We start from the raw sequence: 12,091 nt of genomic DNA, 5'->3' as shown, positions 1-12,091 counted from the left end.
CAGCCCTGCCAATTTTCTCCTTTGAATGGTTCCAATTCTTAATTCTGGGTAGTGTTTAAGAGGTTAGTATCTGAAAGTGAAGAGGCCTGAGTGCTGTGTTATTCTAGCTGTGAGACTTTGGGCAGGTTGTTGGCATATCTTCTGGAGTTACTCTGACATGGATAAAATGAGAGGCTTGGACTAGTGAACCCTCGGGGTCCTTCCAAGATTAACATTTTATTTTTCCTGTTTCCATGATCACCAGGAATCTGAGAACAGTTGAGGGGGTGAGGAGAGGACACCTTTGTAGTTAGCATTACAGGAGCATCTCTTACCTGCTTTTCCCACACTTTCCTTCCTGTTCTTCACTAGCATCTTGTCTGTGGAACAGAGTGAAATTAGGAGACATGAAAGCCGGCTTTGTGCTACCTTGAGTGAGACCATAGAGAACCTTTCTTTGGAAGTCCATCTAGTAGGTTCTCTTTCAGAACTGGACTCTTGTTAATTGCCACAGTCACCAGTGTGTTCCTGGGAGGATGGAGTGTTCTTGACTAGAGGGCAGTTCCGGAGGAAGGTGGACTATGCATCGATGATAGATCCTGCTTAGTCACCACAGAAATGGCCTCTCTCATTGGTTTCTTTTATGTTGCACCTGGAGTATGTTTATTTGGCTACTTGTTGCTTTTAGGTTTTGGTTACTGACTTCATTAGTTTGTTCTTTGGAAAGCTGACTTTGGAGAAGTTGAGAAAAAGATTAATTCTTAGCTAGTCATCCTTTTAGAGACTAATTCCGGAAACCTGCATTTTAAATGCTTTGTGCACTATAATTACTTTTGGAGTAATACGGTTCTAGATTAGCTAAAGTCTCCACTCTTTTTTTTTTTTTTAAGATTTATTTATTTTAGAGAGAGATTATATAGGCGAGAAAGAAGGAGTGATTGAGCAAGCACACGTACAAGCAGGGGGAGGGAGAGGAAGAGGGAAAGAATTCCAAGCAGACTCCACACTGAGCAAGGAGCCTGATGCAGGGCTCCATCTCATGACCCATGAGATCATGACTTGAGCCAAAACCAAGAGTCAGATGCTCCATCGACTGAGCCACCCAGGCGCCCCTTTTCAAAAAGGAACCTTTTCCTACCTGATTTTTCTTCTGTGTTTTATTCATAATACATCGTTTTACTAGAGACTGATCACACTTGCGGTGATTAGGTGCCCTTTGCTCACCTGGGGTTAGGGTTTCTGGAGCACAGGATTAGAGCTGCACTTCCAGCTAGTTAGGTGTTCTCTGAATTGGACTGTTCTGATTGGGAGAAGAGTGTAGTGGGAGCCTTTGGCTGTTTTCTAAAACAAAATGATTCCCTTTTATCATTCCCTTTTATCACTAAACGGTTTTGGTTTAGTCATGAAAACATGAGTATTTATACTCCTGAAGATTCTCTAGGACTTGTTTGGATAAACAAGTCTGGACAGGTCTTGTTAAAGCCGAGGAGAGGCAGCTGGAGAGGACCACTCTTAGCAGCCAGCAGGTCTTCTGGCTCTCTGGAACTCATATGGATTTCCTTCAATTACTATCCAGATTATCTTTAACAATAAATGTTGCCTTGCAGTCTATATGGTACTCTGTTAAGCTGCAGAAATAAAGAGCTATCTCTAACAGGTAGAAATCTCCCTGATGTAATTGGAACAAAGTTACATGTTCGTTTATTACGACAATGTTTACATAGAAGAGTTTTTGTATTTTTGGACAGGCAATGTATTCACAGTCTATAATTCAGAGGGAGATATCCATCTGGAAGTGACCATGGCCATGACTGCGGTTAGCATTTCCTGTGAATCCTTCATGGATGACATTATTGGAGTTCATATCTTGAATGGTAGTACATGAGATGGCATGTCAGTTCTAGATTAGAAATATGATACATTCTCTTATGCATGTTCACGATCACTCTGTTTCTGTTGTATAGTTTTAACTAAGGAAATTTCGTCACAATTGTCTTTTTCCCATTTTCATAGTTGACATTTACTATAGCACTTGGTTTTGCAGTAACTGGTATATACATTTATGCTTCAACTGATGGTTAGAATCCAACACATAAAACACGAAAGGAGATTGAGTGCTTCTCTGTATTTGAAATGGAATGTTAAGGTATTCACAATAAAATATTTTGCAGTCCCAGTTGCAGGAACGTAGTCAGTAGTTTTTTTTGGCAACCAGAACTGAAAAATTGGGAAGCTGTAGAGTAGCCAGGGTGGGTCACCTAAAGAAGAGAAAGTGGGGCTGCCAAAAGAGGGGGAAAAACAAAATCAGTGTCAGAAACAGAAAAGAGGTCATGCTGGTCTCTTGGATCTTGCTGCTTCTCCAGGGCCTGGTTCTAGCTGCTTTTCTTCTTTACCTTGAGTAAATTCCCCTTCCGTGCTGAAGCTGCTCGTTTGCTCATATTGCCATGTTGAAATTGTGAAAATGATTGTATACAGTGGCAACTCACAGAATCATGCGGTCAGACCTTCCATAGCCAGAGGCTAGGGACCCAGCATCAAATGAACACTGCGGCTATGGTATTCGGAGAGAGGGCAGCGTGTTAGTCATGTCTCCCTTAATCCTCACTATCTTAGAGGAGATGGTGACACTCTTTTCATATCCTCAAATAGCCTTGGGCTTTGTAACCTGCTCAGATTCCCATGTATCTCTGAAGCGGCAGAAGCCCTCATTCCAGTTCTAATCTGAATGTTGTGAGGCCCCGCATCTTTGATGGCCAGACCTCCCTTTTTTAGTGTGCTTTCCCCGTAGAGCCAGTCTTTCTAGTTTGTCTCATGCTTGTGGTAAATGATGTGAATTTCCACCAGCCTGGGCTTCTAAGGCTCTGCAGGCCTACCTAGATCTGGGCTCCTAAAATAGGGTTCAGTAGCTCTGTGGTCCATTGATGTAGGATTGCTTCCCTGACCTCCATAGCCTTTGTCTGATCTTGTGGCTTTATTGTCATCATCACTAGAAATGTGGATCTGAGAGAGTACCTGTCTGAGGAAGTACAAGCAGTGCACAAGAATACCACGTACGACCTCATTGCCAACATTGTCCATGATGGCAAGCCCTCGGAGGGCTCCTACCGGATCCATGTGCTTCATCATGTGAGTGGCAGAAATGGTGCTTTTGCCTTTGGCATTTCAGTGGGCAGCTCTCTTCAGTTTGCCCAGTCTTGGCCTTGACCTTGCTGTTCTTCAAGTAATAGAGCTGTCAGTCATTAGTGGTTAGTTTCAGGTAGTGGTTCTCAATTTTGGCCACACGTTGTACTCACCTGGGGAGATTTTAAAATCCTGGCACCTGGGCCATTCCAGGCCAGTTAGGTTAGAACAGTGTAATTTGTGCCTGTTGGGTTTCACCTGGAATAGAGGCTGGGGCTGCTACTAAATATCCTGTAATGCCCAGGCAGCCCCATAGTGAAGTATTATCTGGCTCAAGTCAGACTTGAGAGATTGCATTAGATTATCTGGAGGTGGGAAGCAGGCAGCATGGTGTTAAATTATCCAGGAGATTCCACTGTGAAGCTAAGGTTGAGCACCTCTGTACCAGACTAGAGCCTTACCACCTGAAGTGGCATTCTCCAGCTAGCAGCATTGACATACAGGAGAACTTGCTAGGAATGCAGAATCCTAGGCCCCACCCAAACCTCCTGAATCAGAATCCGCATTTTAAACAAGACCCTCTGGTATGTAATTAAAGTTTATGAAGCACTGCTCTAAAGGTTTCTTTAGCTAAAAACACTTCTGAATTTGTCTTAAGCTAAAAATGGATGAAACATGTACTTAAGATATATTTGGTATCACACAGATTATTAGCACAGATTGTTTTAATTTGACTAGTCTTCTGGGACTGTGTAATAAGTAGCTCTGTTTATCCAGCATTTCACTGTGTGCTAGAAAGTATGCCAACTGCTTAATGTGTGTTCAGCTCACTTGTATCCTTTAAGAAAATGTATTTATTTGAGAGATGGGAGGGGTGCAGAGAGAATCCTAAACAGACTATGTGCTAAATGCAGAGCCCAACACAGGGCTTGATCTCATCATCGGGAGATCATGACCTGAGCAGAAACCAAGAGCCAGCACCCCAAAAGCTCTTTAAATCAAATAATGCCAAGCAGAAGCCATGCACCCGCTTAATTATGACTCTTGCCGAGTGGTGGTCTAATGGCTATTCTGATTTTTCTCACTTTTTGCTGCAGTCCTGTCCTACACCTTTTGGTTTTAGGGAGCACACTAACCCATCCCTTCATACTTTTTGCAGGGGACGGGCAAATGGTATGAATTACAAGACCTGCAGGTGACTGACATCCTTCCCCAGATGATCACGCTTTCAGAGGCTTACATTCAGGTGGGTTAGCCACGAACTTGGTGTGTGCTGAACAGAGAGGGTATGGGGCCAGTGAGAGGAATGATGTGGGTGAAGGCAGGAAGTGGGATGGAGTTAAACCCTTTGTTAGACTGGGTACTTCTTGGGATGCTCGGAGGAGTAAGATGGGGCCAGATTATATGGCCCTGAGAGCCCAGGGGTGATTGCTAGAAAAGAGAAGGGCTGGGAAGCATGGAAGGTTTATGGATGAGCAAGGAGGTTATATGTGTGGCCAGGTTAGTTTTGCAGAGGTTTCAAGGAGGGAGAGCCGAGAATCATCAGGACCCTAACTAGGAGTTGGCTCTGAAGCTGTCCCCAGCATCCCAGGCCAAGTTAGTGCTCTTTGTGACCTCAGAGTGCTTTCTGCATGCCTTTACTAGAGCACCAACCTTAGTATTTTAATGTTCTCTCTATTGGATTGAGAGCTTATGGAGCAGAGTATCTCTGTTTCTCTTTGTAACTGCCCTGGTACCTGGCATAGAAGGAAGACAGAGACTAAGAAAAACCTATAGCTTTGTTTTGTCTTGTCATACCATAAGCTTACAAACACACTGGGTATGTTGAATTCAAGAATTTGACCCATTTTTCAGAGAGGTGGAATTCTCTTTAAAATGCTCCCTTTGATATCTGCTTAGTGGGTTAAATAAAACATCGTTATTAAGCATTTGGTATCTTACTATAAAAAAAGGTGCAGCAAATCCAAAGTACAGTCATCATAATTAGTAACTGCCACTTGTGTCCCAATGAAAATAGCAGTTGTATCCCTGGATCCTCTTCACAAAGGTTCCTCCAGGGCACAGAGCTCACGCACCTTGGGCTGCTCTGTCCCAACCAAGGGCTGTTGGAGGTTCTGCAAAAAGCGCAGAGATCCAAGATGGTAGAAAAGGCAGCGCCACACCCCATCCTGCTCTTTTCACGACCTTGTTCCCTGGTGTCAAAAAGCTATAGCTTCGTAAAAACGAATGGAGACACTTCCCATTCTAGAGATAACTCTTTAGTGACTTTGTCTGTTTGCCTATGTCTAGTCTTAACCAGAAGTTCTTTTTTAGAAAGCTAGTTTGGCATAGAAGGTAAGGAGAGGGGGATGGGTAGAAAGATAAAAATCAAAAAAGGGGTAATTTCTGAAGGAGGATGGGGTTCGTTTCAGGGGACAGCCAAAATATGGACTGGAGCGAGGGGCTGTCCCTCACCTAGGGTAGAACAGGTACGTGGTAAATGCGTGTGGATTGAGTGCCACCTCCTACATGTCTGTTGTTTTCATTTCTTACAGATTTGGAAGAGGCGAGATAATGATGAAACCAACCAACAGGGGGCTTGAAGGAGGAGTTTTGGGTTTTGCTCCCCAGGGCTTTGGCTGAAGGTGTAATAATACCAAAACTGTAGCTGACCACGGGCCGACTGGCACATTCCCTGAGCTAACCCGTTTTGTGGGTTCAGGTTCACCCCAGGGCATCAGAGGGGCCCACACACCTGGGATGGCTCTGCACCGTCACCCAGCTATTCTCTGATCAGTTGATTATAGATTAATGATCCTTTCTCCTTCCTGTCTAGCTCCCCTCTAGCTTCAGCAGGCCAGAACTCTGTAACAGATGTGTGTAATTTCTTTCTGGGCTTCTGGGAGTATCTGAAGGACAAGATAATGTCTTCTCCGTATCAGAGCCTCAGGGTTCTAGGAATAAGAGCATGAAGCCAGTAATGTCCTTCCATCATAGGTGTTTTTCCTGTGGTTCAGTTCATTTCCTGATGTGTATTGGAGTGGATTAAATGTTTTCCTGTTTTTAAACCAGGCTCTTGTTTTATATCCTTCCCTTAGGCTGTTGTCAGCTTGTGGGTGGTGTGTCATTTAGGATGCATTTTGTCTCCAGGTAACAAAGTATCTGACTAAAGCAATAAATTCCTGTGCTTAACTAGAAGTGTGGAGGTGGGCGGCTTCAGGCTGAGTGCATGCAAGGCCGTGTGGGGGACGGAGGAGGGAAGGCAGGCAGGAGGGATCTCGGACTGCAGCACAGTTCTGAGAGTCTCAGCCAGGCCCATGGGGGGCGCAGAGCAAAGCTTGTTGATGAGAAGAATCAAGCGGAAAAGGCTTTCTTCAAGCTCAGCTGTTGATGAGGACCAGCCTGGAGAAAGTATGGCCTCAGCCCAAGCACTGTGGCAGGGCTGAAAATGTGGGCGATGTAAAGACACAGCTGCTGGTGGCAGTCAGTCACCCACAGCGAGGTCTCTTATAGGGAGGTAGGAGCAACCTGGACTTCTGGAAGTCAGTGCTGTCGCTGTTTGCTGTTAGCTCTTTGACAACTTCAGGATGTCCCTTGCTGACTCCTATTCCTCTCTCTGGCTGTTAAAAGTTGAGATTCCTCAGGACTCAGTGCTAGGCCCGTGTCCTCTGAGGTCAGATCCATGCCTCCAGAATAGATGATGTCATCTGCCTGCACCACATGCCTAGCCGATGCTCACAAGGAATAGTGCCTTATTGGGCACTCACTGTTCATTCCTGCTGTTGGCAGATCAGCTGTTCAGCAGAAGTACTGCTCAGGTCAGGGTATGGGGAAGTCCAGGTTGTTGAGCTCATGTGGAGCCTCTGTTGCTGCCGTGGTGGCTCACAAGCTCACTGGGCAAGCACTGGAGAAAGGCTGTTGGCTGGCATTCCACAGGTCATGTCACTCGTATAAACCTCATTATTAAGGGTCTCCTCTGCAGCAGATGCCTTTGGGAGCCATTCAGATGCAAAACAAGTACTTGCAAAGTATGTTTATTATGTTACTGTAGTAATATGTGTAGCATATATACGGTATATAGTATATTTAGTGTAATGTAATAGATCTATATAGTATATTCAAGGAGTCTGTCCTTAGACCTCTTCGCCAGACTTCCTTTTCACCAATTTTATGATCCTGCTCATTCTGAATCCCTGACCATCCAACTCAGCCGTTGACAACTGTCCATGAATTAGTTGAGGTCTGAACTTTTGGCTGTCTCACACTCCAAACACAGTAAGCAACCCAGTATACTGTTTGCAGTTAAGCCCACTAGAGGATTTCCCTTCACCACTGTCCTCCACTGTCACCCTGAATAGGGACGAAGTGCTGCAGCTGTCCACTTGCAGCCTGACCAGTATTTTGTACGAATCCGTCCGTACACCAGGCTTGCGTTTCATCTTCCTTGGTCAGCTGGTCTTAAGGAACACCCGGGGAGGCAATGCAACAGGAGTTGGTCTTAAAGGAATGTGGGACACCTGCTCATGTAGCTTGTGCCTTTTGGCCCTGCCTGAGGTTGATTTAATAGACTACCCATTTAATGGTAGCTTGCAGCCGCACTTGGCCAACATTGGGGCTCGTTGAGTCAGACCACAGCAGGTTCATGAGTGCAGGAGATGCAGTTTGCATGGTCACCTGTTAGCCCGTGTTTAGGTGCTCAGTCTGTTATGGCCCACTAGCTAGCCAAAAGCTGTTTCTCAGAAGGAGAATAGGTATCTGCAGAAGATGAGGGCATAGACTTGTCCCCAAATCCTGAAATTCTGCACTGTGATTCTCCTGGTGGTTCTTGCCAGAGGCTCCATTCAGTGTTCCCATTTGCCAAGGACACTTCAAAATTTCGGCCAGCCTGGATCCTTAGGTGCAAGGAGTAGAGCAGTGTATCTTACGACTTGAGCTTTAGAAACTTCTTGTCCTGGCCTCCCTTTGAAACTAGTAGCTCTACTGCGGTCTCTGAGTTAAAGTAGCACACCCTAATGTAGTATATGTTCTCTCCAAAAGCTAAAAAAGGCTACCATGCACTGTGCCCTTTTTCTTTGGACCTGCCCAAGCAGGTGGGGCAGGTGGTAAGTGTTAAGAGTTACAGCAGCTTGACTTTCACAAAGGAGGGGATACTTTGACGTACTCTAGACCACACTGTAGATCCCCAGAAACTTACAAGGTGGCAGGCCCCTGAATTGTTTCAGGGTTAAATCCCACCCTCTTGTTTGCTTAAGTACTTGTCATGGGGTGCCTGGGTGGCTGTTGACTGTCTGACTCTTGGTTTGGGTTCCGGAATCAAGCCCCTCATCGGGGTCCACACTCAGCAAGGAGTCTGCTGTCCCTCTCTCTTCCACTCTGCTCTTCCCCTCACTCATGCTAGCTCTCCTCTCTCTCTCAAATAAAATCTTAAACAAACAAACAAAAACTTGTCACTTCCTGCTCATTGGTTAGCATCATCATACTGTCATCAGCATAGCGGATAAGTGTGATGTTTTGTGGAATGTCAGGATGACCAAGATACCAGCACAGTATGATTGTAGGGGGAGAATTGACATTGTCCTGAGACAACGCTGTGAAGGTGTCCTGCCAGGTAAAAGCTAACTATTTCTTGTCATCTTTATAAATTGATATGGAGAAAAAAGAGCTAAAGCTGCAGGCCACGGACCGAGGGCTGTACTGTATCATCAGTAAAGACGCTACAACTGGGACAACAGCTTCAGCTGGAGTCCCCATCTGATTACGTTTACCGTAGTCTGATGCTGTTCTCCAGGATCCATGGGACTTCGGCACAGGCCCTCTGCCACTCTCATCCTAGTTTAAGCTATCACTAACTTCCTTTTACAATGGTCTAACAGGTCTTCGCCCCTTCTTGTGTCCGCTTCTCCCTATTCATTCACACTTTGGCCAGACCAGTCCTTTAAAGCGCACACCTAACCAAGTTATTTCTCCCGTATACCCTGATTTCCCACTGAAGACACTTTATTGGCTCTTAGATGGAAATCCTTAGCCCCTCAGCCTCAGGACTTGGGAAGTTTCTCCTGGTCGTCAGTCCCAGGCTCCCTGTCTTTCCTTCCATTGCTCAGATGGGCCATAAGATGCAGGCCTTTCTGCCATCTGCTTCCTTTGCTAGGGATGCTCTCTCCCTTTTAACTTGCTCTTCCTTTGCCTCTCTGACCTCTCCCACCTCCTCCGTACCATGCGTGTCTCTGAGTGGTAACACATATACCTGAGGTGTTCCTTTCTTTTCCTGCTGTGGTTCTGTGATTAATGTCTGTCTTCCCAACTAGGCTCTAAGTTCCCAAAGGGCAGACAGGAACTGTTTTTTTGTGCCCAGCCCTACAAAAATGCTTGGCGCTTAAAACTCAGCTGCTAACTTAATGTTCATGGGGCAAGGGATATAGTGCTAAGTCTGTGTTCTCTGTAGCTTTGTTTTGCACAAATGATTTTGTCTTCTTCTTCTTCTTCTTCTTCTTTTTTTTTTTTTTTTAAGATTTTTTGAGAGTGGGGGAGCATGAGGTGGGGAGCATCAAAGGGAGAAGTAGGCTGCCTGCTGAGCAGGGTGCCCAATGCGGGACTTTATCCTGAAACTCCAGGATCAGATTTTGTCTATTTTTTAAAGATTGTATTTATTTATTCATCTATTTATTTGAGAGGAAGAAAGAACATGAGTGAGGAAAGGGGCAGAGGGAGAAGCAAACTCCCTGTTGAGCAGAAAGCCCAATGTGGGGCTTGATCCCAGGCCCCTGAGATCATGACCTGAGCCAAAGACAGACACTTAACTGAGCCACCCAGGTGCCCAGATTTTGTTGCTTTAAACCCACCCAAGATAATGACAATAGACACTGTTGCCTGAAATGTTTAGAACCACTGCTCAAAGCTGACTCTGTGTGCAGAAGCTTTAGGGCCTTTGTGGGTGACATGTGCTTCCACCACTGCTGTCTGAACTGGGGTCACAGGCTTCTGGTTTGGAGACCTCAGGCTCTGTCTGGTCTGACCAGCACATGAGAGAGAAGTGGAATTTGTGTCTTCTTAGCCAGAAAACACAAAGGAAAAGACATACATGGGACACATAACCTAAAGGTAAAAGACATAAGGATGAGTTTTACAACTTACAGAACAGTAAAGAATATACCTAATATATTTTTACTGATAAAAAAGAGAATACTCCTGGGGCTCACAAGCAGTGTGACTCAGTCAGTTTAGCATCTGCCTTCGGCTCAGGTCATGATCCCAGGCTCCTGGGATGGAGCCCCGTGTGGTTATGGTCAGGCTCCCTGCTCAGTGGGGAATCTGCTACCCATTCTCCTTCTGGCCCTCCCCACTGCTCCTCCCCACTGCTCATGCATACTCTATCTCAAATAATTAAAATCTTAAAAAAAAAAAAAAAAGAATACTTCTATGGAAAATTGAGCAAAAACCCCAATAGGCATTTCACAAAAGATAAAATATAAATGGCCAATAAATATGTAAAAAAGTGTTTACTTCGTAACCGAAGAAAGGGAAAATAGAACAAGCAGGGAGGTTGTTTTTACATTTTGGATTAGCAAAGATTTGAAAGATTACTAATACTGAGTGTTGGTGGGAGTGGAGAAGAGGCACATGTTTGTTACTGGGATAGAAGCCTATGTGGCTGGCACAGAGGGGTAGTGTGTGATGCAACCTCTAGTAGAAGTAAGGATGTACATAGTTTTCATCCTCCAAATTTCACATCTTGCAATTGACTTGAAGGAAAAAGTCAATTATTTTTTATTTTATTTTATTTAACTTTATTTTTTAAGATTTTTTTTTTAAAGAAATATTTATTTATTTGGCAGAGAGAAGTCACAAATAGGCAGAGAGACAGGCAGAGAGCAGGGGGGTGGGGAAGCAGGCTCCCCGCTGAGCATAGAGCCCAATGCGGGGCTCGATCCCAGGACCCTGGGATCATGACCTGAGCTGAAGGCAGAGGCTTTAACCCACTGAGCCACCCAGGTCCCCCTAAGATTTTATTTTTAATCTCTACACCCAACCTGGGGCTCAAGCTCATAACCCTGAGATCAAGAGTTGCAATCTTCAGGGTGCCTGAGTGGCACATCGCTTTCTGCTTAGCAGAGAGCCTGCTTCTCTCTCTCCCTCTGCCTGCTGCTCTGCTTACTTGTGCTCTCTGTCAAATAGATAAATAAAATCTTTTTTTTTTTAAAGATTTTATTTATTTATTTGACAGAGAGAGCTTACAAGTAGGCAGAGAGAGAGAGAGGAGGAAGCAGGCTCCCTGCTGAGCAGAGAGCCCGATGCGGGACTCGATCCCAGGACCCTGAGATCATGACCCGAGCCGAAGGCAGTGGCTTAACCCACTGAGCCACCCAGGCGCCCGATAAATAAAATCTTAAAAAAAAAAAAAAAAAAGTGTTGTGAGCTTCACAAACTCAACCAGCCAGGAGCCCCTGGAAATATTCTATTATTTATTATTTTAATTTAAAAAAAGATCTATTTATTCATTTCAGAAAGAGAGGGGGAGGAAATCTTATGCAGACTCCCTGCTGAGCACAGAGGGGCGGGGCTTTATCCCCAAACCCCCAAGATCACCACCTGAGCTGAAACTAAGAGCCAGCCACTCAACAGACTAAGCCACCAGGTGCCCCCAGAAAGATTAGTTTTAAATGAACAAAGCAGTTACTCAGTTTACAAAGCAGATGCAGAATGTTTCCATTTTTGTAGATTTGTTATATATAGGGGTGCCTGGGTGGCTTCGCCAGTTAAGCAGCTGCCTTAAGTTAAACTCAGGTCATATCCTGGGATTGGCCTAGAGTCAGGCTCCCTGCACAGTGGGGACTCTGCTTCCCTCTCTCCCTCTCTGCCTCTCTCTCTCTTGAATAAATAAATAAAGTCTAAAGAAAAAAAAATCTGTTATGTCTATTTTTGTATATGTGTAGAGAAAAGTTTGGAATGATTTGTGATAAAATGTTACAATGATTATGTTGTAGATTTTAAATCTCAGTCATTAATTGGGACATGA

The 12,091-nt window shown here is 44.8% G+C and overlaps 1 protein-coding gene across 1 annotated transcript in view; it reads left to right on the top strand.

Moving 5' to 3' along the window:
• The window catches only part of USP39 (ubiquitin specific peptidase 39), a 28,526-nt gene extending 22,380 nt beyond the window's left edge, over nucleotides 1-6,146 (top strand). Inside the window, exons 11-13 of the mRNA XM_082743474.1 lie at nucleotides 2,970-3,105; nucleotides 4,259-4,345; nucleotides 5,634-6,146. Of these exons, the coding sequence (XP_082599600.1) occupies nucleotides 2,970-3,105; nucleotides 4,259-4,345; nucleotides 5,634-5,681 (271 nt within the window). The 3' untranslated portion in view covers nucleotides 5,682-6,146. The remainder of the gene's footprint in view (nucleotides 1-2,969; nucleotides 3,106-4,258; nucleotides 4,346-5,633) is intronic.
• Nucleotides 6,147-12,091: the final 5,945 nt, after the last annotated feature.

This window comes from Mustela nivalis (assembly GCF_964662115.1).
Source record: "Mustela nivalis genome assembly, chromosome: 8".
In the NCBI taxonomy this organism is placed as follows: domain Eukaryota; kingdom Metazoa; phylum Chordata; class Mammalia; order Carnivora; family Mustelidae; genus Mustela; species Mustela nivalis.
This window is presented reverse-complemented; position numbering and strand designations above follow the sequence as displayed.